Genomic DNA, 21,616 nt, shown 5'->3' on the forward strand with positions numbered 1-21,616 from the left:
AGTTAGAGACTAGAAATCAGAACAATGGCTGATAACCATGTGAGGCTGATGATGATGATGAATATATTTATTAGATAGAATGTTAGAGTACAAGTACAGTCACACAGTAGCATGTATTACAGTACAAATACAGTCAAACATTCTGTCTAAGAGGAGCATTTCAAAAAAGCCCTTGCGGTCTTGTTTCCGTTGAAAGTCCTTCGTACATAAATCATCCACAATTAACAATACAAATTTAACAATACAAATAAAAATGAAACCAATATTAAATTAAATTACTCAATTGATTCAACGTAATATTAGAAAAACAAAAATAAAATGATTTTACACCGCCAGTGCAAACTAACAAATAATCTAAAATAAATTACCCCACTGATGCAAAATGACAATGAATGCCAATAAATAACTTACATAAATTACAATAAATTAATAAAGCAATTAATACGTGCAACGTAGGTGGACAAAAAAAAGGAGGGGGGGTTTGATCCGGAGAGAGTCGTGATGACTATCTCCGTTTCTGTCCCCCTAAAAGGTGTATTTTTAGGGCCTTTTTGAAGGAGGCCAAAGAGGTGCATGTTTTGAGGGCGGGAGTCAATCCGTTCCACCCTTGGGTGGCCGTATTGTAGAAAGATGATTTACCCATGTTAGTCCTGTAGGAGGGGGTAATCAGGTTGTTGTTTGAGCTCCCTCTAGTATTGTGGCTGTGGGTGTCACTAAATCTGTGGAGGTGTTCCGTCAGGTATGCAGGGATTGAGGGGACTGAGGGCAGAGCTGCATTGACTATTTTAAATGCCAATCCCATTTTGAGTTGTTTCACCCTGTCTTCTACCCTGAGCCATTTTAGGCTAGCAAAATGTCCAGGAAGAAGGTGGGTCATGGGCCCCAGATTGAGGAGTAGCCGAATCAGTTTGTTTTGGGAGGTTTGGAGCCTGGTTTTCAGGGACATTTTGATGTTTGAATACCAGGAGGTGCTAGCATAGTCAAAGAGGGGCTGAACGAGGGCTGCAGCAAGCGTCCGGAGAGCACTTTTGTTGACAAAAGCAGACATTCTGCCCAAGAATCTTGTTCTTTGATTGACTTTTTTGATCACCTTAGTTGCCATACTATCTCCAGACAGGTATTTGTCAAGAACACAGCCCAAATAGGTAATCTCTTCTTTGCTGGAGATTACTGTATTATTGACTGTGACCTTGAAATCATTAACATTTATCTCACGTAGAGAGTGTTTAGACCCAAAAAGAATCGATTCGGTTTTGCCAAGATGTAGTGACAGTTTGTTATCGGTAAGCCAAGTACGGATTCTGGTGAGCTCAGAGCTGAGAGCCTCCTCAACCTGCACTTTGTCCTCTCCCGAAATCAGGAGTGCTGAGTCATCAGCAAACAGGAACAATTTGCAGTTACAGGCAGCACTCATGTCGTTAATGTATAGGAGGAACAGTAACGGTCCTAGAATGCTGCCTTGAGGAACCCCACAGCTCACCGGGAGGGACGAGGACAAGGTTCCGTTTATGTCTACCATTTGTTCTCGTCCCTGTATAGTTTATTGTCTTCTATTTGCCCCCCCCAGGTGCCATTCAGATGCTCTCCACCACAGTCATCGGCTGCCTAAAGATGTTCATTCCCTGTTGCCTGTACCAGCACAAGTCCAGAGTGGAGTACCCGGCCAACTTCGTCATGATCATGCTGTTTGTTGGGCTCATGAGGTTCCTCTACTTATAAATGAAGACAAGCTCTTCTTTATACTTCTCACTGCCATTGAGAATAGGAAATAGTTTGCTAATTTCTCAGGGAATATTGCTTCAATCCAACACCTGAGGGGAGGGGCGGGGGCGGCGCGTGATTGGATGATTGACTAAAGGGGAAACACTAGTGTAGATAATGGAGTTGGAGCAGACTCCGGTTCTCTGGGTCGTGCGTATCAGGAACAAACGTTCTAGATATGTACAGCATAAAAACCAGATGCTGCTTCTCTGTGTCCCAGATGAGCGGGGGGGGGGGGTCTGTTTTTGTGTTGTTGGTTTTTTTTAACCTGCTTTTAAAGCTAGCCCCGACGTCATCTCTGCCCCCACGCGTCAGGTTCATCACGGTGGTCCTGGGCTTGGTGAGCCTGAAGAATGTGGCGGTATCTTTTGCTGAGACGGTGAAGAGCTCCGCGCCCATCTTCACCGTGATCATGTCCAGGCTGATCCTCGGGGAGTACACAGGTAGAGGACGCGCGGGACGCACGCCTGATGCATGACGTGCGTCTGCTCCGGGGTTCGGCTGTAAAACGTCTGGGTATAGTGGACTCCGATCAAAGGAACTGCTGGCGAACATTTGTCTCTCCGCAAAGAGATCAAAGTTCAGATCAGCTAAGTTGATAACTCTGGCGATTAATCATGAGAGCACTTTCTTCGTTAATTCGGCGTGCCGGTAGGACGGCCACAGGACAAACCGGTTATGGGGCTGAGTGGTGGCTCTTTGTTCTACAATCTGCAGGGATGTGGGTGAACCTGTCTCTTTTCCCTGTCATGGCTGGCCTGGCCCTTTGCACGGCCACGGAAATCAACTTCAACACGCTCGGCTTCTGCGCCGCGCTCTCCACAAACATCATGGACTGGTACTGCAGCTTGCCGCCGGGCTCTCCCCGCCGCAGTGTGAGCCTCTGTTTTAACCCTTTCCTCTGATATCAGTTTGCAGAATGTATTCTCCAAAAAACTACTCAGTGGAGACACGTACAGGTTCAGGTAAGTTCAGGACTGCGGCTCGTTTCGTCAGGTATGAATTCAGAACCCGACAGGATGCAAAGCAAACCGCTGTCGACTCGTTTCAGCCCTCCTGAACTTCAGTTTTACACCAGCGCAGCGGCCGTCATCATGCTGATACCTGCTTGGGTGTTCCTCTTGGTAGGTCAACACATAACTGCTCTGCTGAATTACAGAGGGATTTGTGCAAATTCTATATATGTTTTCTTCATTAGTATGACATGGCCTGTTGCCATTGGACACCTAATCTAATACACATGTGTTTATTACACTTATTGACCACGGAAGCCCCCCCCCCCCCCGAGTCACATGGTTACTCAAAAAACAGTAATCGGTCCTGTTGATGATGCAGCAAACAAACACCAACATCTAATGAGCTGTATCCCAGCGCTCCAAAAATATTGAATCCAAATCCACCAGTAACCTTTCAGCAATCCTCCTGACAGACAGAAGCTCAAAGAAGAAAAAGTGATTTCTTGTAAACCAGACCTATTTATCATCCATGAGTTTGCAGTCAGTATGTGGCAGGACTAAAGGCCAAGGTCGAGGTTGTCTACTCTGACGGTCGCCTCGCTCCATCTCAATGTTTCCAGGACATTCCCATCATCGGGAAGAGTGGGCGGAGCTTCATATTCAGCCAAGACATCATAATATTGCTGCTTTTTGATGGTGTCCTGTTCCACCTGCAGAGCATCACGGCCTACGCTCTCATGGGACGCATTTCTCCTGTTACCTTCAGGTGAGGGGCTCGAAGCCCAGTTCTGTTTAACAGGCTCAAGTCTGTCACAGGTGGAGGTTTTGCTTTTTCACTGAAGCTGTTGACCACTGTACTGAGTTGGAAGCTGGTGCGCGTCAGCCCTTGCATCCAGAGTATAGCAAACATCTTCATCACGGTTTAGCAGGATGGTACCGTAACAGTATCACACATCAGTTCAAGTTTGCACGCCTTTAGAACTGCATGTATTCTTATGTAAAGTACGTCTGCGACTGCAGGCGGTAGCCTTGCAAATGAAAGGAGCCCAGAAGTATAAACTCCAGTTTTTGATTGGCAGCGAGAGTCTACACTATGAGACGCCTACATTTCTGAATCAAGGCAGTGAAGCTGCATTCTGGTTCAAGTAGGTTTCAGATTTCCACAAGCAAAAATAACGGGTTGAATGGAAAAAAAATACATAATATCAGGATATTTATCCAGATGTACCGAATCAACAACAATACTTACGTCTGGTGTGATATTTACACTAAATCATGGTCATTCTGTTTTCACCATAGTATGGTCACGGTGGTATAAACGTCAGTGGATATCATATCCGATACATTTGTGTATCTATCTATGGTATTTAATTCTACCATATTGGCTTTTAATCAACCAAGACTAACTAATTTCTTAATGTGCAATAAAGCCCTTCATCCAGAGTACTTCTAGTTTTCATGATCTCAGGGTCTTTGTTAACACTTTAAATAATCATCTTTATTTATCTCACTGTGAAAACCTCATACTATTATAGCCTAAACCAGCTGGTGCTCGTCGTCTGTGCGTCATGGGCACTTGGTTAAGATGAAATGCTATAAAGGCAATGCTTTGTTCCCTAGCAACATACTTTACAGTAGTAGTACCCATAGTATGGAGGAACTGTGTGTCCCATTATTTGATGAGGATTTCACAGATTACAGTATGTTAATGTAGATGGTCTGTAATAAACGGAACCGATTTGGAAAAGCAACAAGGTAGTAGTAAAGATAAAATCGTAGGAGACATGAATGAACAGATTCTCAGATGGAGCCATGACTCGGTCTTTGACCCACAGTGGCCGTACGTTGGCGTGAACAAAGGCATCGAGCATCTTCTTCCTCCACTGTGTGTCATGTAGCCTCTCCCGTGAATAACCATGAGCACATTTACCTCAGTCCTTAAATAGACATATGGGGGGCGCCTCTCTCCTCACAAATGCCAATCCTCATCTCTTCCTCAGTGTTGCCAGTACCGTCAAGCACGCCCTGTCCGTTTGGCTCAGCGTCATCGTCTTCAGTAACCAGATCACCATCCTCAGCGCCGCCGGCACCATCCTTGTGTTCATCGGGGTCCTCTTGTACAACAAGGCCCGGCAGATCCAGAGGGAAACCTTTAAAGCCATGGCCGCTGAGCAGAACCACAAGCTCGTGTTGCAAGACGAGGACACTAAAGCCACTCTGCCTCACTAACGACTGGCGTGCCACCTGAAACGGGATTGAGGCGGCGATGGACTTGTGCTCGCCTACCTGACCACTGGGCTTTGGCTCTATCCATTCACAGGAACTCAGGGTGAAGAAAGTCTCCTGTGGAATCTTTCAATCTTTTACATTTTACATTCCAGAGTGTGTCGGTTCTTCTCGTCTGTGGTGCGGCAGCTTCGGAATGTTAGCGATCGTGAAAGATAATCATTTAGTCAAATTAAGTCACATTGAATTTGATTGCGTTCGAATACAGGCTGCGATTGGTTGTTCAGCCCATGTGTTGGACATTCTGAAACCGACAGGCTGCATTCTGGGAATGCTGGTCATCTTTCGTGACCTTTTTCTGATTCATGTAACTTGATTTTCTTACGCTTGGCCTCATTGTGAACTGACTTGCACGCCGTCGTCAGCAGATGAAGGAAGTTCATTCAAGCCTGGGTTTTGCATTAGTCGCTCTGCTCGGATGGTTACAGGTTAAAACCAGTAAGTTATTCAAGTAAGAAAGCAGGTGCAGATTTTATACACAGTTTGTGTCCAGCCCCGCTTCCAGCTGAAGCAGGAAGCGGGGCTGATGTGGAATCTGTCGGCGGTTGGTGTTTTCCTGACGTAAAAAAAAAACATTGATGTAATCTCAGTAAACGCCTATGTGGTGTTTTCGTCCTGTTCTGATAATTTTGTATAGTTGATAAATTATCTTTTTTTTTTTTTAACCTTCTTGCCCTCCACCACTTCTACCCAATATTGTTAAAAATCTTCTGGTTGTGCTCTAACTTTTTCAAATCCCGAGTGTTTCTCTAGACAGCGACGTATTAGAAAGAATCGGAATAAATCACTATTAGGTCATTTAAATTCAGTTTTATATTTGGGAGAACGATTTGAGATGTGTTCCCATAAACAATCGGCCCTTGTCAGCCCACCTGTCGACGCCACTGTCCACCTCCCAATAGTAACCTTTTAAATTTGGACGGGTTCACACCAAGAACGAGGTCATCCTGCTGGCGGACGGAAAGCCTTCATCATACTCTCGTAGCTGAGGAAGATGACGGCATTGACAGGCTGTTGAGGAGGAGGCCTTTAGACAGGACCCTCAGGCCCTCCTCTCTGACGCTCTCTCTCAAGCAGTGGAGGACCCCGCTGTACTCCCGCCCGCCGGCCCCTGACATCTGGAGCCGGGCCTTCACCAGATCCATGGGCGTGGCAGCGGCCCAGGTGACCGTGCCTGCTACGCCGCCCGCCATCAATATTGCAAATGTCCCTGATGACACAGGAAGTTGTTGCATTATGTAAATCTCTCAAATGAAAAAGTACTGAATAAACACTAAAATCAATCACAATTAACTGTCGGAAGCAAGAAAAAGGTTCTCGATCCTTCTATATTTTCCAATAATATCCTCATGGCGACCGAGGAAGTTAAAATATTGGTTTAGGATCTAACTCGTAACCAACAGACTGGTTACATATTTATTCTGGATGCGTGGGGCTGCTGACTCATTAACTCACCTGGCTGTTGGCCATTCTCTGTCAGAGCCTTCATTATCATCTGATAAGGCAGGAAGTAGAGTCCATAGCTGGGAATGTCTCTCATGCCGAGGGCTACCCTGCCTCTGAACAGACCCCTGGGACCGTCCTCCTTCAGGATGGCAGCGACACAGTGAATGGCTCCCTGGTATCGGTCGGCAGCCGCTTGACCCTGCAGACGGACCTTCACCAGGTCAATAGGTGCAGAAACAAACACCTGAACGCAGATCATGGAAAAGCGTTAGCGCACCTGCAGCGTGCCTGGTCATCGTCTGTGTGTTTAGTTACTAAACATATTACAGAAAAAAGACTATATTTCTATGTAAAAGATCAAAGCACTAACCCTCACACTTCTACCTGCAGTGTGACATTCTGCATGTCTCTGTTGGAACTCTTTCCCAGACACGACTTAAATCAACAAGCCACAGATCATCACAGGTTTCCTTTCCTTTATCATATGTAAACATCCTGCTGCTGGAGCCTATCCCAGCTTACTACAGGAGAGGGGCTCGGTACACCCCGAAGGCCTCGCCAGCGCACCGGAGACAGGCAACCACTCACGCACACACTCGAACCTACTGAGTGATCTATTCAGGGAAGACCCGGCGAAAACCCACGGTGAGAACATACAAACTCTGCACAGATGGGATTCAAATGCGGCACCTTCTTGCTGTGAGTCGACAGCGCTACCCACTACTCCACCAGGTGGCTCCATATGTAACCTTTTTTTAAAGTCTAAAATACCAAGTTCTGTCCACACACAGTACAATTATACATACAGAAACAAATAAGATTCAGTTGGTTCCTAATTCCAGATCTTTTTTCCTTTGTGTAAAAAGTTCCACCCTGCAGGTTTTCTGCATGAACACAACCATTTGGAAACTGTCTAAAACAGTAACCGTGGGATTAAGGTGTGCAAACGTTTAGCTTTTAATACCATCAGAACTGGAAGCTTTTCTTTTCTGGTGTTTTTATGAACCTTTTGTGAAGCAGTCTTATTCAAAGAAGAGAATGTTACAACAGGAATAAAGTTTTGTCATGTCCTCCAATAACACTCTAAAGTTGTTGTTTTTTTAAAATTTATTTCATTTCCAAGTATTTCAATGAGTAAAGGGTTAATCCATGAATGACTAACTGCTAGCTTTGTGATTGGGGATGTTTCACACTGAAAATAACTGCTACTAGCTACACGTGTGGTTCTGCAAGATGCTGTGGGTGAAAGCAGACGACGATCATCTGGGGTTCTTACCTGCATCAGGCCCGAGAAGCAGCCAGCAGTGAAGATTTGTGCAGCAGAGGCCGGTTCAGCTTGACCGTGGCTGCTGCTCTTCGACTGGGTGATGTAATCCAGACCATTACTATAAGCACCAAATAGTACAACTGAATTGATGATGCCTGTGGTAAGCATCGGAAATGCCATGCCTTTAAAGAATCCATGGAGCTGGTATAATAAAGTTGCAATAAACAAAAGCAAAATAGGCATACAGCAATACTTTATTTATTTGTGGTTAAGAATACAAAACACATACCCCTTCATGAGTGCATGTTTTAGCTATACAGTGAAAAATCCCTTTGTACCCCGACTGGGTCTGCAGGCGAACCTATACAGATAAAAAGTAAGGCGTCAGAAAACACTGCTGTTGTGTTGTCAGTCATGTTTGCAGGTTGCATCGTGTAACTTTCACAGTGTCCGCTGGATAGCCAATGACCACGCCCAACGCTCCTGCAATACCCCAAAAAAGCCAGTTATTGCTCCACATACACAGATAAATATAAATCGGATTATAAATACAGTTTGAAAAGCACAATAGAAGAGATTTTGTGTTCTTAAGTGTGTAGTTTACCAAATTATATAACAAAATGACGACTCCGTGTTCCTGAGGAATCTTAGCCGATTTCTGGAGGGAAAAAGTCCTTCAGTTCTGGAATATTTCTGGATTCATGTGGTGCAACCGTCTCTTTCAAATGCCATCAGTGGTTTTCTACAGGAGTCTTCTGAAAACAAGCCTTGCTAAAGTTTGAAGTCTGTTTTGGATCATCATCATTTTGGAATGTCCAACGATATCCGAGTTTTAGCTTCCTTAAAGTGGGTGAGATGGGTTTTTGTTTTTTTAAATAGAACTTCCACGTTTTAACAAGAACTATTTTTAAAAATACTGTATGTGCTGTTACGAGAAATACTGTTCAGGATCTTGAGTATTTTCTTAAACTGTAATTATTATTTAACGTAGGATTTTGAAAACAAATTGGAGATATTTAAACTATTCTTTGATTTTCTCATTGCAAGCAGATGATGACTCATCGATTGTATGTCTCCAGCAATCCTAACTAACAGAGGTTGGAACTATTTGCTCTCTTCTATAACATGCATGGCACAACATTCAGTTTACTTTTTTAGCACTTTTTTCAACAATAAACAATAATAACATTGTGCACGTGATAACCATTGGAAATGTGAGTAAAAAAACAGGGATGAATAGAATATACTTTTTATTTCTTTACCTGAAATGCTTCCAGCCATGAATTCCATGAAAGTCATCGTTTGCACAGTAAACAGCCTGCAAGGATGGCTGACTTGCTGAAAAAGATCAAACAAATTTATAGCTGTCATAAAAAGACATGAGTCAGTTTGGTTAATGTGTGACTGGACGTTGGGGACACAAGACAGTATGTGAAGTATATATTTATTACCATCTCATCTTATCAAACTAAGGTGAAAGTAAATGTTCAATGTAAGTAGATCATTTCAAAGTAATCAAACTGTATTTTTTTTTGTTATCCTATATGTATATATATGTAGAAAGCCTCTTATGAAGAGATTTAACAGCAAACGTTTCCTCAGCATTTTGCACCACTGTTGCAGAACAGTTTCTAAGATTGCTTTTTGAAATACATGAAATTGCAAATGTGACGTTGAGCTCAGACTGGGCAATATTGTGCAGATCGAACGTTTGTTTGATGAGAAAACGGCTTACCTTTTGGTAGCATCACCTCATTTTGATAATAATCCTAACAATCAACTTTAGTTTAACAGTTGGCACATTTCCCCCGCATCATCGCATGGCCGTTTTGCAGGATGTATTTTGGACCTACTATGATGAAGATATGACCCACCTCTTCTTCCTCTGATTGGCTGGTACTCCTTGCTTCGGTCATAAAGATCAGATTTATCTGTGACTGATTGGTTAGGGTTACTGAAAGCCTATGACGCTAGCCCAATCAAAGGTAGACTAGGGTGTGTCTTGCTTTTTAAAGTGATCCCTGACTGTTTTTTGACAAATCGGTCTTAAAACACAAGAATATACATCTACTACGTAAATACATAGACACAAATATATAATTATTTCTTATAAGATATAAAATCTGTTTGGTGTCCTGTGTCTTTAAGGTGTATTTAAGGTTTGTGTCTGGCTACACCTTGTACAAAAGTAAAGACAGCTGAATATAAATAGCTTTTCATAATTAATATTAATTGAGAAAAAATATTGGGCAGAAATTAATATACACCGACATATCGATCACTCAAATGTTGTCAATCAAATGGGACGACATTAATTTCGAGTCTCACGCCAACTCTCACGAACCACTTCCTAGTGATGTTATTGATACCTCAAGGAGTGTATTGACACATTACACAAACTGTGTTGACACTGTGTTGGTCACTCAACAGTGATGTTGTACATATTATGTGTCTTTTTAATTTATTGTTATTTTGCACCTGTGGTGTAATTTATTTTTATTTTATTGTTATTTCGCATCAATTGAGTAATTTAATATTAGTTTTATTTGTATTGTTAAATATCGATGATTTATGTACTAAGGACTTTCAATGGAAAGAAGACCGCAAGGGCTTTTTTGAAATGCTCCTCTTAGACAGGGTGTTTGACTGTATTTGTACTGTAATACATGCTATTGTCTGACTGTTAGATAAATCTGCGAATGTGTTTATCATTAATTCACCAATGAGTAGCAGTAGTTATGTCATGGTTCTTTTAAGGCCATTTATCCTTCATAATCTTACTCAAGATATTCATAAAGTATGTGACAATCGTAGATCTGTTAATATGCTGACTAGACTGAAGAAGTGAACACTTTGTGTTGTCTGGAAGTGCTATCTGCTCAAGGTTGGAGTCTTCATGTCTGGGTGATTTACGCATGTACACATTCTTATCTGCTAATAAAACCAGCTGGAGTGGAGCTGTTTCTCTGAGAATCGAGGACGAGGCTAGCAGCAGCCACTCTCCCTTGCTGGGAGAGTCGATGGCACGGCTAGAGAGCAGCTCCATTCTCCCTTGCTGAAAGAAAGAATACTAGTCTCGTTTCTTACCGCAAGTAAATGGTTATTGGGTTGAATCTTTGGGGCTTGGTTCTGATTTTCTCTCTTTTACAGTGTCACAAACCTGACATTAATTGGCGTTGTCGGCAGGATCCAATACACCCGTCTGCAGTGGGCTGGCTTGGAAGAATTGATTAGAGGGTGCACACTCTAATTCACTAAGACCCTTTTCCGGGGCCAATCCTTCGCGTGCCAGTCCCTGGGGATCGGGTTGACGGGATCCGAACCAGAGCAGACCAGCCCGAAGGTAAGACACCCTTTTTCTTATTCCTCGGGAAAGCGGGTAGGGCTTAGCTAGCCCTAACGTAGAGGTTTCCGCGAGAAGGCGGATGGAGATGTTTCTCATCGCGCTGAAACAGTAATGTTTCTTAAGTTCCTCGGGAAAGCGGGTAGGGCTTAGCCCTAACGCAGAGGTTTCCGCGAGAAGGAGGCTCCATAAGGGAGACCTCATAGCGGATGGAGATGTTTCTCATCGCGCTGAAGACGAGCGAATAGGGGTAGCAGCGGTCCTATTGCGCAGTACCTGATCAAGTGATCAATACAGTCTTGTTTAAAAGGAAGCTAGTAGGGTTCCGGTACGATCCTATTGAGCAGTGCATACAAACGACGTCATTAAATTTAGAGGCCATAATAATAATTAAATGCGGATGTAAAGGCCTGGAATAAATTAAAGCATACAAAGTTGTTGTTGCTAAATAAAAATAAAGTACAGATCTGCTTGTTGTTGTTAAAGTCTAGACTTAAAACCCTGTATGTACGTGTCTGTGAATAAATGTTTCATGTGGATGAACGGAATGAGTCAAAGTTGTAACAGTAAAACAGCCTGAGTCCTCATGGGATCACTGCACGGCTGGACGGTCTGGAACCTCACGGTGTCAACGCAAGACCGTCACTGGGGAAGACTTTGTGAACTCATTCATGAAGGTTAGTGGTGATCAGACTGGAGGGTCTAAAACGATATGCAACTCTGTGTTAGGACGCCGAGCGAGAAGCCGGAGCAAACAAAGGTTTGCTCTAGAAGATTGCATCTCGGGAGTTGCACTTCGCCCCATTAGGGGGATTCTCTCTGAGTTACGTCACGTGTGGAATTCTATATAGCAGGAAAGGTATTTAAGATAGAATAAGTAAACGCTGAAGAATAAATAACCTTTCTACTAAACCAAAATTAGAAAAGAGGAATTTACCCATCTGCACCTCCACTCGGGAGGGGCATAAATAAAAAAGTAGCGCCCCACCGTTGTTGTCCGCCCACGTAACCAAAGTCAAACCCAGACTAAATGCAAGAGAGAGAGGTGTTTAGACAAAGAGCTAACTACAGTAAAATAGGACAAACGAAGCCAAGGTCTGATGAAGTTATTGATGACTTCAGAGCAGGACTAGAACAGTGCCCTTTATGATGTTAATAATGAGGCCGGTCCGTACCGGCAACAATTAAAGAATGAGCTCCATCTCAAAAACAAAACCTTTAACACAGAAATCAGCCACTGGCTGACGAAGCATTCTGTCACCTTGCTAAACTTAACTCTGTCTGAATTTATCACATGGGGAAAACATGAAGAGAGTCTAATGATATGTTTTTGATGGTAAAGAGGAAGTGTTTTAGCGAGACAGAGAGGTCGGGGTGCCAGAGGAGGGGGTGGAAGGAAAGTGTGAGATAGGACACTGGGCGCATTACTGCAGGGCGCCAAGTAAAGGAAAACACACGATTCAGCATGTCTAGGTAGGAAAGAACAAGTAGATAATCATGGAGTGAAGGACAGATAGGGAAAATAAATCTAATTTTTTTTTTAAAAGGTACATACACTACCAGGTCATTGATAGCAATGACATCAACTAGGACATTCACGTCTGCCTAAATCTGTCTACATATGGGCAGCAATATTGAGCCGTGGGCGTTGCCACGCCTCAAGAGGAGGGATAGTGGCACAAATGTCTTTGTGCCTTTAATCATTATAAAAAAAAAAAATAGTATTCTGTTGGAAGCCATTACTCCTGTGAGTGTTATGAGTGCTATTCTCCTGTTTGCTTCCTTCGCTTTAGCATATCTCAGGTCTATGTTACAAAAGATGATAGCATGCTAAGCTCAGAGGTTCAATTTGATGTAATATGATATAATACAATATGCAGGAACTAATTGTTTTCCTTTGCTCCACAAACTGCTCCACTGTACTGGAGTTTGGCCCCCGCGGGTCACTCTGTTCCAGCCACTGAGGGTTGGGTGCCTCCTCCCACCGTCCACGACCAGAAGACACCAATCACCATCACCATCAGACCAGAGTTCATCGTCCACCTCAGGGTGCACTCCACTGAGGGTCCAACGCCCCCCCCACCAGCCCACACTGCTCACTCGAGCATGATATGTGGGGCTAACAGACTGACCGATTGAACGTGCCACGTCAAACATGCAAAGAAGAAGAAAAAGACTTTCCTCCAAAGAGCATGCAACGCTCGATGTCTCAAGGCAGCGTGCCTCCCGTGAGAGGACGTCCCGTGGGAGACATCGTCACGAATGAGAAAGAGAACATGCTCTCATCCTGTGGAGGAACGATGACCAGACGGATGCTTCAATTGTGAACAGAGGGGACGCTGGATGAGGGAGTGACCGGAACCACTGAGGGACCGAGACCAGAGGAGGGGTGATCAACAGCGGTGTCGTGGATGAGGGGGCGGGGGGGTCCCTCCTTCTCTGTGGCTGGCTCGGATTGACTGACTGACGGATCGCCCTCCGGTTCACGTGAGATGCAAACACAAACACACACACAGCTCAACTGATGTTTAAACTTAATGATACAAGGAGATATGAGCTCAAACAGCAGCAATACACGTTAAAACACAACGCTTATGGACAGCATCCTGTTGTTCTGTTATTGATGAATAGGATTCATGTTTTATGTGTAATTGATTCTGATGCTGTGACACACAAACCTCTATCTAGGCCTGTTAATGGGACACAGACTATTGAGGATACATGTTTTAGATTATCACAGAGTTTTTGATTTCTTCTTTATGTTCTGATAATTTTTGCTTGGTCAAGATTTCATGAAGCCTTCTTTGAAATTACTCTTCTTTTGTGATTCCAATGGCGTTGCCATTCCGCGCATGCGCCATGATGTACACGTATAACTGATCACTGCACAACAATGGGGATTTTTTAATGGACTCGATGAAACAGCAGGTTTCATCAACTCATGAGGTAGTGACATCACATTTATTGCATTCTACAGCTTATGTTCCTGAGCAGAGATGAAGCCTTTGAATATACATTCCTTAAAGAGACTCTATTATGACCATAGATTGTTTTTAATTGTGTATGCCTGACTCCTCAGCAACCTGTATTTGTCAAAACTTTCTTCACTGGCAAGAAATCTGGATTTGGGGGCCCGCGCTGGGCGCCCTTGAGGACGATTGGTCCGCCCCTGACGAGTGAATGGCGTCTCCCATTCTGATGGATCTCAAAGCACCGTCTTTGTTTGATGTTTATTATTTCCTGTTTGTTCATCCTTTCTCAATTTCACAAGTGCATTAATTGGTTACTTTTACTTTTGCACAGAGAAGAGATTCAGTTGACTCATGGGTTTGACCATGTGTCAAAGGGGAGGAGATGTTGCTATTCTCAGGCTCATTGGTTCCAAAAAAAAAATATATACACAAAAATATGATTTTGATGTGTGTTCAATTTTGATTGCATGGCATAATGTTGGACGGACGCGTCCAATGACTTTCCATTGACTTTTCCATTAACTTGCTCGTCTACCTCAGAGACGTTGTCAGCATCTGATGATGGACTTGGTGGAACGCTCACCTTGCTTTTGAATTTGGTTGAAGCACAAAGAAACAAAGTGCTTCAGCGATGGAGAAGATGACTTTCTCTGACAATGGTTTGACAATGATTCATGTGTTGCTAACAAAATGCTTTCAGAACTTCAGAACTCAGTGACAGATTCAAGTTGGATCTGAAGACACACTGCAGTTACCAGACGCACTCTGGTGGCGCTGCAGAACGAAACAACCCCACACTCTGAAAGCCAGATGAACGAAGTTATGTTGGAATTATCCTGGATTAAATGTTTACCTTCTAACCCTAACCCACAGCATAATCTGTCGTCAACAAGTGAGGTGGTGGTTGGACGACCTCCAAACACTGGACTGGTTCCTATGGCCAAGCACACTGTGTGATGATGCACTGACCCAATACTGCATGATAAATCTGACGCAGGTACTGAGAGACCAAAAAGAGAGGTCGTGTCGTCTAGCAGCAGCAGCAGCAGATGCACCTGCCCGAACAGCAGACCCAGAGACTTTGTGCGGGTAAAGAACACCCGACGAGTCCTGGGAACACCAACGGTGGTGGGATTCCTTCCGAGTTCAGCTGATGACCCACACGGCTGAAAAGGTCGCCGAAGGAGCAACTGGGATGCACGGCACCCACTGCAGGTGCTACCACAACTAACAACAGTGTCCGGTGCAACGTGTGAGTAACCCTCGCACTCAAAAGATCACACCTCCGATCCCGAGCGACACTGCGCAGATGCAGAACCTCACTGGATGACAAGTAACATTGTTAGCAAACATTTTTAGCTGCTCCAGCAGTGCGTGCTAGTAACCACCTGCTGTAGGCCATAGATGAACGCCACCATAGTCTAATAGAAGAACCTGTCAGTCGACTCCTCAACACACACTCCTGACCGAAGAAGCTGTGCCAGAAGAAAAGGGTGATTGGTGAATAAAAACGCATCACTCCACCGACCCCTCAACACACACTCCTGATCGAAGAAAAGAGTGATTGGTGAATGAAAACGCATCACTTCACCGTGCACCAACCTCAGACTGTCGCTACCCCTCGGGGTCCCTTTGATTTGTGTGACTGAACAAGCTAAAGCAGTCTCACCTACCGTACTGGGCAATATAAACTGTGACTTAAATAAACTTGAGGTTCTATGCTTTCACACACACTGAGGAAGTCTGGCTGCAGGCCATGACTGTTTTGATTTCCAATCGGACAATGTAACATGCTAATAAGTGATTTTGACATGGGTAAAGGTCAATTATTCAAATTATCATGGGTGCTTATGTTTTCCCTTGCATTAAAAAATCACTGCCTATTGTTTGAAAGTTGCTATTGCAGGTACGGATCTCACGGAACCTGATCCGTCACGTATAGATACATGAGAATGAGAATGCCATTTGAAGTCGAGTTGACATCACATGATGTTATGTTTATGTGTTCATTAATGATAAAAAGGGGGGAATTGTTAGATAAATCTGCGAATGTGTTTATCATTAATTCACCAATGAGTAGCAGTAGTTATGTCATGGTTCTTTTAAGGCCATTTATCCTTCATAATCTTACTCAAGATATTCATAAAGTATGTGACAATCGTAGATCTGTTAATATGCTGACTAGACTGAAGAAGTGAACACTTTGTGTTGTCTGGAAGTGCTATCTGCTCAAGGTTGGAGTCTTCATGTCTGGGTGATTTACGCATGTACACATTCTTATCTGCTAATAAAACCAGCTGGAGTGGAGCTGTTTCTCTGAGAATCGAGGACGAGGCTAGCAGCAGCCACTCTCCCTTGCTGGGAGAGTCGATGGCACGGCTAGAGAGCAGCTCCATTCTCCCTTGCTGAAAGAAAGAATACTAGTCTCGTTTCTTACCGCAAGTAAATGGTTATTGGGTTGAATCTTTGGGGCTTGGTTCTGATTTTCTCTCTTTTACAGTGTCACAAACCTGACACTGACTGTACTTGTACTCTAACATTCTATCTAATAAATATATTCATCATCATCATTGTAGTAGTAGCTATAGCGGACTACGTGTCCCATAATGCTTGGCATCTACGGGTCGCAGGGGACTTCCGGGTCATCTGATAAAGTCGTTACCAACGAGAGTCCACCGTGTCCCGTGTCCTCATTATACATGGTGTCAGAAGTTGCGAACTGTAAGTCTCCACGGCATTATACGATGCAATACAGTGTAGTTAACTAGCGGAAGAAGTTTTCGTGTAGTTTAGAACGGAAATGTCCGGTGAAAAGACGAAGTCAGATCGTTCCGGTGTTAGCGGCTAACTAGCTAGCATGCTAGACGGCGCATCCAGCAGCAGAGTCCGAAGGTGAAAGAGAAACCAGGAATTTGGCGAAAGGATGGCGACCACAGTACAGCTAACTCCCCCAGAGACATTTGACTTTTCATGCCCAGCAGACTGGCCAAAGTGGATCAGAAGGTTTGAACGGTTTCGAATGGCGACAGCTTTGGACAGTAAAGCAGAGGAATATCAGGTGAATTCACTCTTGTATGCAATGGGAGATGCTGCTGATGATGTTTTATCAGTTTTGCCATTAACTGCTGAAGACAAGAAGAAATATGAAGCAGTCAAAGCAGCATTTGAACAGCATTATGTGGGAAAACATAACGTCATTTTTGAAAGAGCACAATTTAATTCAAGACGTCAACAGGACGGTGAGAATGCAGAATCATTCATCGCAGCTGTGCATAAACTTGCAGAACACTGTGGATTTGGAGTGCTTAAAGAGGAACTGATTCGGGACAGAATTGTAGTTGGAATTAGGGACAAAAGACTGTCAGAACAGCTACAAATGGACTCAGAGTTAACCCTTTCTAGAGCCATACAGAAAGTCAGACAGAGTGAAACTGTGAAGAAGCAACAAACTATACTACATAGCAGCTCTGCAGAAGAAAAGACACTGAACATGGACTCAATCAAAGAAAGTATGAAGAAAGGAAAATTTCAGACATGGCAACAGTCAAAGAAGGGACAAAAGCTTGTTAAGCAGGTCGAAATGGAGTGTGGCCGCTGTGGTCGAAAGAATAAACACGCATGGAAAGATTGTCCAGCCAGAGACGTACAGTGTAGAAAATGTCAGAAAAAAGGGCCTTTTGCTGTAGTTTGTCGCAGTAGTGATGCAGCAGGTGTAAGAGAAGTCACAGAAAACCATATTGACACAGGAAGTGAGGGTTGTGTGTTCTTGGGAGAAATCGGCACAGAGAGGTCAGAGCCCTGGGTTGTAAAGGTCAAGCTAAATGGGGAAAATGTCCAGTTTAAACTTGACACAGGGGCGGATGTTACATCTATTCCAGAGGGATTGTACAAATCTGTCAGAGACGGTAGGCTGCAGGCACCGAAGAAGAGACTTTTAGGGCCAGGCAGTTACCCTCTCAAGGTGAAAGGCTGTTTTGAGGCACAGTTGGCAGTGAAAGGACGCTGTACATCACAAAATGTCTACGTGGTGTCAGATTTGGTTCAGCCACTGTTAAGCAGACCAGCTTGTGAGGCACTGGGGTTAGTGTATAGAGTGGACACAGTTAGAGAATCTGTTACAGATTACAGAGCAGTGTATCCAGACGTGTTTCGAGGCTTAGGCAAGTTGAAAGAACCATATCACATAGAGTTAGAACAGGGAGCCATACCTGTAGCTCTTTCTGCCCCACGGCGCCTCCCACTCCCTCTCAGAGATGCAGTGAAGGTAGAGTTGAAAAGAATGGAAGACATGGGAGTTATTTCAAAAGTCACTGAGCCTACAGAGTGGTGTTCAGGCATTGTTGTTATTCCCAGACCAGCCAAGAAGCCTCCCAGGATATGTGTCGACCTCACACCTCTGAACACGGCAGTGAAAAGAGAACGACATATTCTCCCAGCAGTGGATCAAACACTCGCTATGATGAAAGATGCTAAAGTGTTCACAAAATTGGACGCTCGTTCTGGATTTTGGCAAATCCCCATCACACCAGAGTCGCGGCCCCTCACAACCTTCATCACGCCTTTTGGAAGGTATTAATTCAATCGCCTTCCTTTTGGCATAGCATCAGCGCCAGAGCACTTCCAAAGGAGAATGTCGCAGATGCTGGAGGATTTTGATGGAGTAATCTGTCATGCTGATGATGTGCTTGTGTACGGCAGAGACAGACAGGAGCACGATCAGAGACTGCATCGTGTGCTTCAAAAGTTCCAAAAAGAGGGCCTCACTCTTAATGAAAAGTGTGAGTTTGCTAGGAAGGAGCTCATTTTTGTTGGACACAAAGTTTCAGCAAAAGGCATTGAAGCTGACCCAAACAAGGTAAAGGCCATTCAGCAGATGCCACAGCCCAAGTGTGTGGAAGATGTGCGGCGTCTCATGGGCATGGCTAACTATCTTGCCAAGTTCACGCCACAGCTAGCCACAATAACCACACCGCTTAAGGAGCTACAAAAGGAGAGAAACGAGTGGATATGGGCGGAGCCACAGGAAACAGCGTTCCAGAAACTAAAAGAAATACTAAGCTCTTCTGAAGTGCTCTCTCAGTACTCTAACTCTGCAGACACAAGAGTTGCTGCAGATGCATCGCCATATGGTATCGGAGCCGTACTCACACAGAAGCAGTCGGACGGCGTGTGGCGGCCAGTAACCTACATTTCCAGAGGATTAACTGACACTGAGAGGCGCTATGCTCAAATAGAAAAGGAGGCACTCGCGGTGACGTGGGCGTGTGAGAGGCTCTCATCATATCTCATGGGCCTACAGTTCATTCTGATCACAGACCACAAACCACTGGTCCCTCTTCTGAGCACGAGAGGCTTGGATGACCTTCCTCCACGCATCCTAAGGTTCAGACTTAGGCTGCTACGGTTCTCATTTAACATTATCCATGTTCCAGGAAAAAACCTCGTCACAGCCGATGCCCTGTCACGCGCTCCGGTTGGGGGGCCGCCCTCTGCAGGTGATCTTCAGCTGGAGAAAGAGGTAGAGGTTTTTGTGGACACTGTTGTTGCTTGTCTTCCTGCCACAGAAAAAAGGCTGGAGCAGATCAAATCAGCACAAGAAAGAGATAAGATGTGTAGAGAAGTGAAGAACTACTGTCTTACTGGTTGGCCAGAGAAATGCAAGCTAGAGACGGACGTCAAAGCATGCTGGCAACACAGAATGGACTTCAATGTGGGTCACGGATTTCTCATGAGAGGAGAAAGACTGGTGATCCCCCCACCTCTGAGAGCAGAAATTTTGCAACGTTTGCATGAAGGCCATCAAGGGATTTCCAAATGTAGGGCCAGAGCTAAGGACTCAGTCTGGTGGCCTGGCATCTCTGCGCAGATAGGCCAAATGGTAGCCGATTGTGACATATGTCAGAAATACAGACTACAAAGTCGCGAACCATTGCTATCTACTCCACTTCCAGATCGCCCGTGGCAGAAAGTTGGAATGGATCTGTTCGAGTGGTCAAAGAAACAATATATTTTGGTGATTGACTTTTTCTCTAGATATATTGAAGTGGCGCAGCTCAAACACACGTCAGCAGAGGTCACCATCGAGGCTGTCAAAGAAGCCTTTGCTAGACATGGAACTCCAGAGACTGTGGTATCCGATAATGGGCCCCAGTTTGCATCAGAACTTTTCAAACAGTTTGCAACGGAGTACCAGTTCACGCATGTCACGAGCAGCCCCAGATACCCCCAGGCTAACGGGGAGGCAGAACGTGCTGTTCGCACCATCAAGGACCTGTGGAAGAAGGACAATGACTTCACCAGAGCGCTACTGGCGTACAGAGCCACCCCGTTGGAACACGGGTTCTCGCCAGCACAGTTGCTTATGGGAAGGAACCTCCGCACCACCCTACCCCAACTCACGGCTAAACTGAATCCTAAGTGGCCGGATCTGCAGACCTTTCGAAGGAAGGAGGAGGGGGGGAGGTGTAATCAGGCAAAACATTACAACCGGAGACACAAGACAAGATCACTTCCAAAACTAACACCTGGACAGAAGGTTTGGATTACAACAGAAGGAACTACTGGAGAAGTAGTTAGGTCTGACAACACTCCCAGATCTTATGTGGTAGAGACTGATCGGGGTTTTCTAGGGAGAAACAGGAGTCACCTCAGACCGACTGGGACTGTTACTAAATCCGGTCGTGTTGTCAGACCTCCAGAGAGAATGGATTTGTGAAGGATGTTATGTGTCCATTTAAAATGTTAAATAACATTGTTTAATATGCTGTTTGATCAAATGTTTATGTTGTAAACATCAAAGCAAAAGCAATGTTAAAATGTTCAGCACTTTAATGTTTATAAGTTGTCAGACTCGTCCTAGTTAAATGAAGAAGAATGTCTTTAGCTAAAAGGAGGAGGTGTAGTAGTAGCTATAGCGGACTACGTGTCCCATAATGCTTGGCATCTACGGGTCGCAGGGGACTTCCGGGTCATCTGATAAAGTCGTTACCAACGAGAGTCCACCGTGTCCCGTGTCCTCATTATACAATCATCACCTCTGCTGTAGATCTAAAATCATTGCGGGTAAACAAAATGAAAAAAAGATGGAACAACTTGCATGCTGTAAACCCAACATTAGCCTGTGAAATAATATTTAATCTTTATTCCATTGCTAGTCTCTTACTTAAACTATGATCATCTTTGTATAATATAATTTTCTCCACTTGTTTGCTGAGTGAAGTTGTTCATGTGAAGGGTTCACATTTTGCTTGTTTGTGTAAATGCTCAAGAGTCGGCATGTAAATTATAGCAAATTTGTATGTAATAAAATTCAGAGTTAAAATGTTTATGTGGGATTTTATTAACCAAAGTGTTCAATCATATGAAATAACACACTAAAAATTCATTCATCACACATTTCCGAGAACGATCCATGAATGGAAGCAAAGCGGAAATCCCGTAGGCGACAGGAAACAATGTAATCTCCATCCACGAACCCGCAACAAGTCGATACATTTTGTTTCCTTTTGTCGCAGCACGACTCCTGTATTGGTCACGTGACTCTTTGTTAAAGCGATACGCACCAATCCGGGATTTCACGCATGCG

General features: G+C 44.2%; 2 protein-coding genes across 2 annotated transcripts in view; one reads left to right on the forward strand and one right to left on the reverse strand.

Moving 5' to 3' along the window:
- Positions 1–4,956, forward strand: part of LOC137902681 (solute carrier family 35 member E2A-like) — a 5,358-nt gene extending 402 nt beyond the window's left edge. Inside the window, exons 2-8 of the mRNA XM_068746770.1 lie at positions 1,568–1,703; positions 2,077–2,204; positions 2,479–2,599; positions 2,673–2,726; positions 2,813–2,885; positions 3,338–3,483; positions 4,718–4,956. Coding sequence (XP_068602871.1) covers positions 1,568–1,703; positions 2,077–2,204; positions 2,479–2,599; positions 2,673–2,726; positions 2,813–2,885; positions 3,338–3,483; positions 4,718–4,946 — 887 coding nt within the window. The 3' untranslated portion in view covers positions 4,947–4,956. The remainder of the gene's footprint in view (positions 1–1,567; positions 1,704–2,076; positions 2,205–2,478; positions 2,600–2,672; positions 2,727–2,812; positions 2,886–3,337; positions 3,484–4,717) is intronic.
- A 968-nt stretch (positions 4,957–5,924) lies between these two features.
- On the reverse strand, positions 5,925–9,015 carry LOC137902690 (solute carrier family 25 member 45). The gene is given in 7 exon segments (XM_068746783.1): positions 5,925–6,016; positions 6,019–6,213; positions 6,459–6,693; positions 7,726–7,917; positions 8,006–8,077; positions 8,156–8,199; positions 8,979–9,015. Coding segments are annotated over 7 exon segments (846 nt in total). The 3' UTR covers positions 5,925–5,945.
- Between the last annotated feature and the right edge of the window lie 12,601 nt (positions 9,016–21,616).

Source organism: Brachionichthys hirsutus, chromosome 2, assembly GCF_040956055.1.
Source record: "Brachionichthys hirsutus isolate HB-005 chromosome 2, CSIRO-AGI_Bhir_v1, whole genome shotgun sequence".
In the NCBI taxonomy this organism is placed as follows: Eukaryota; Metazoa; Chordata; class Actinopteri; order Lophiiformes; family Brachionichthyidae; genus Brachionichthys; species Brachionichthys hirsutus.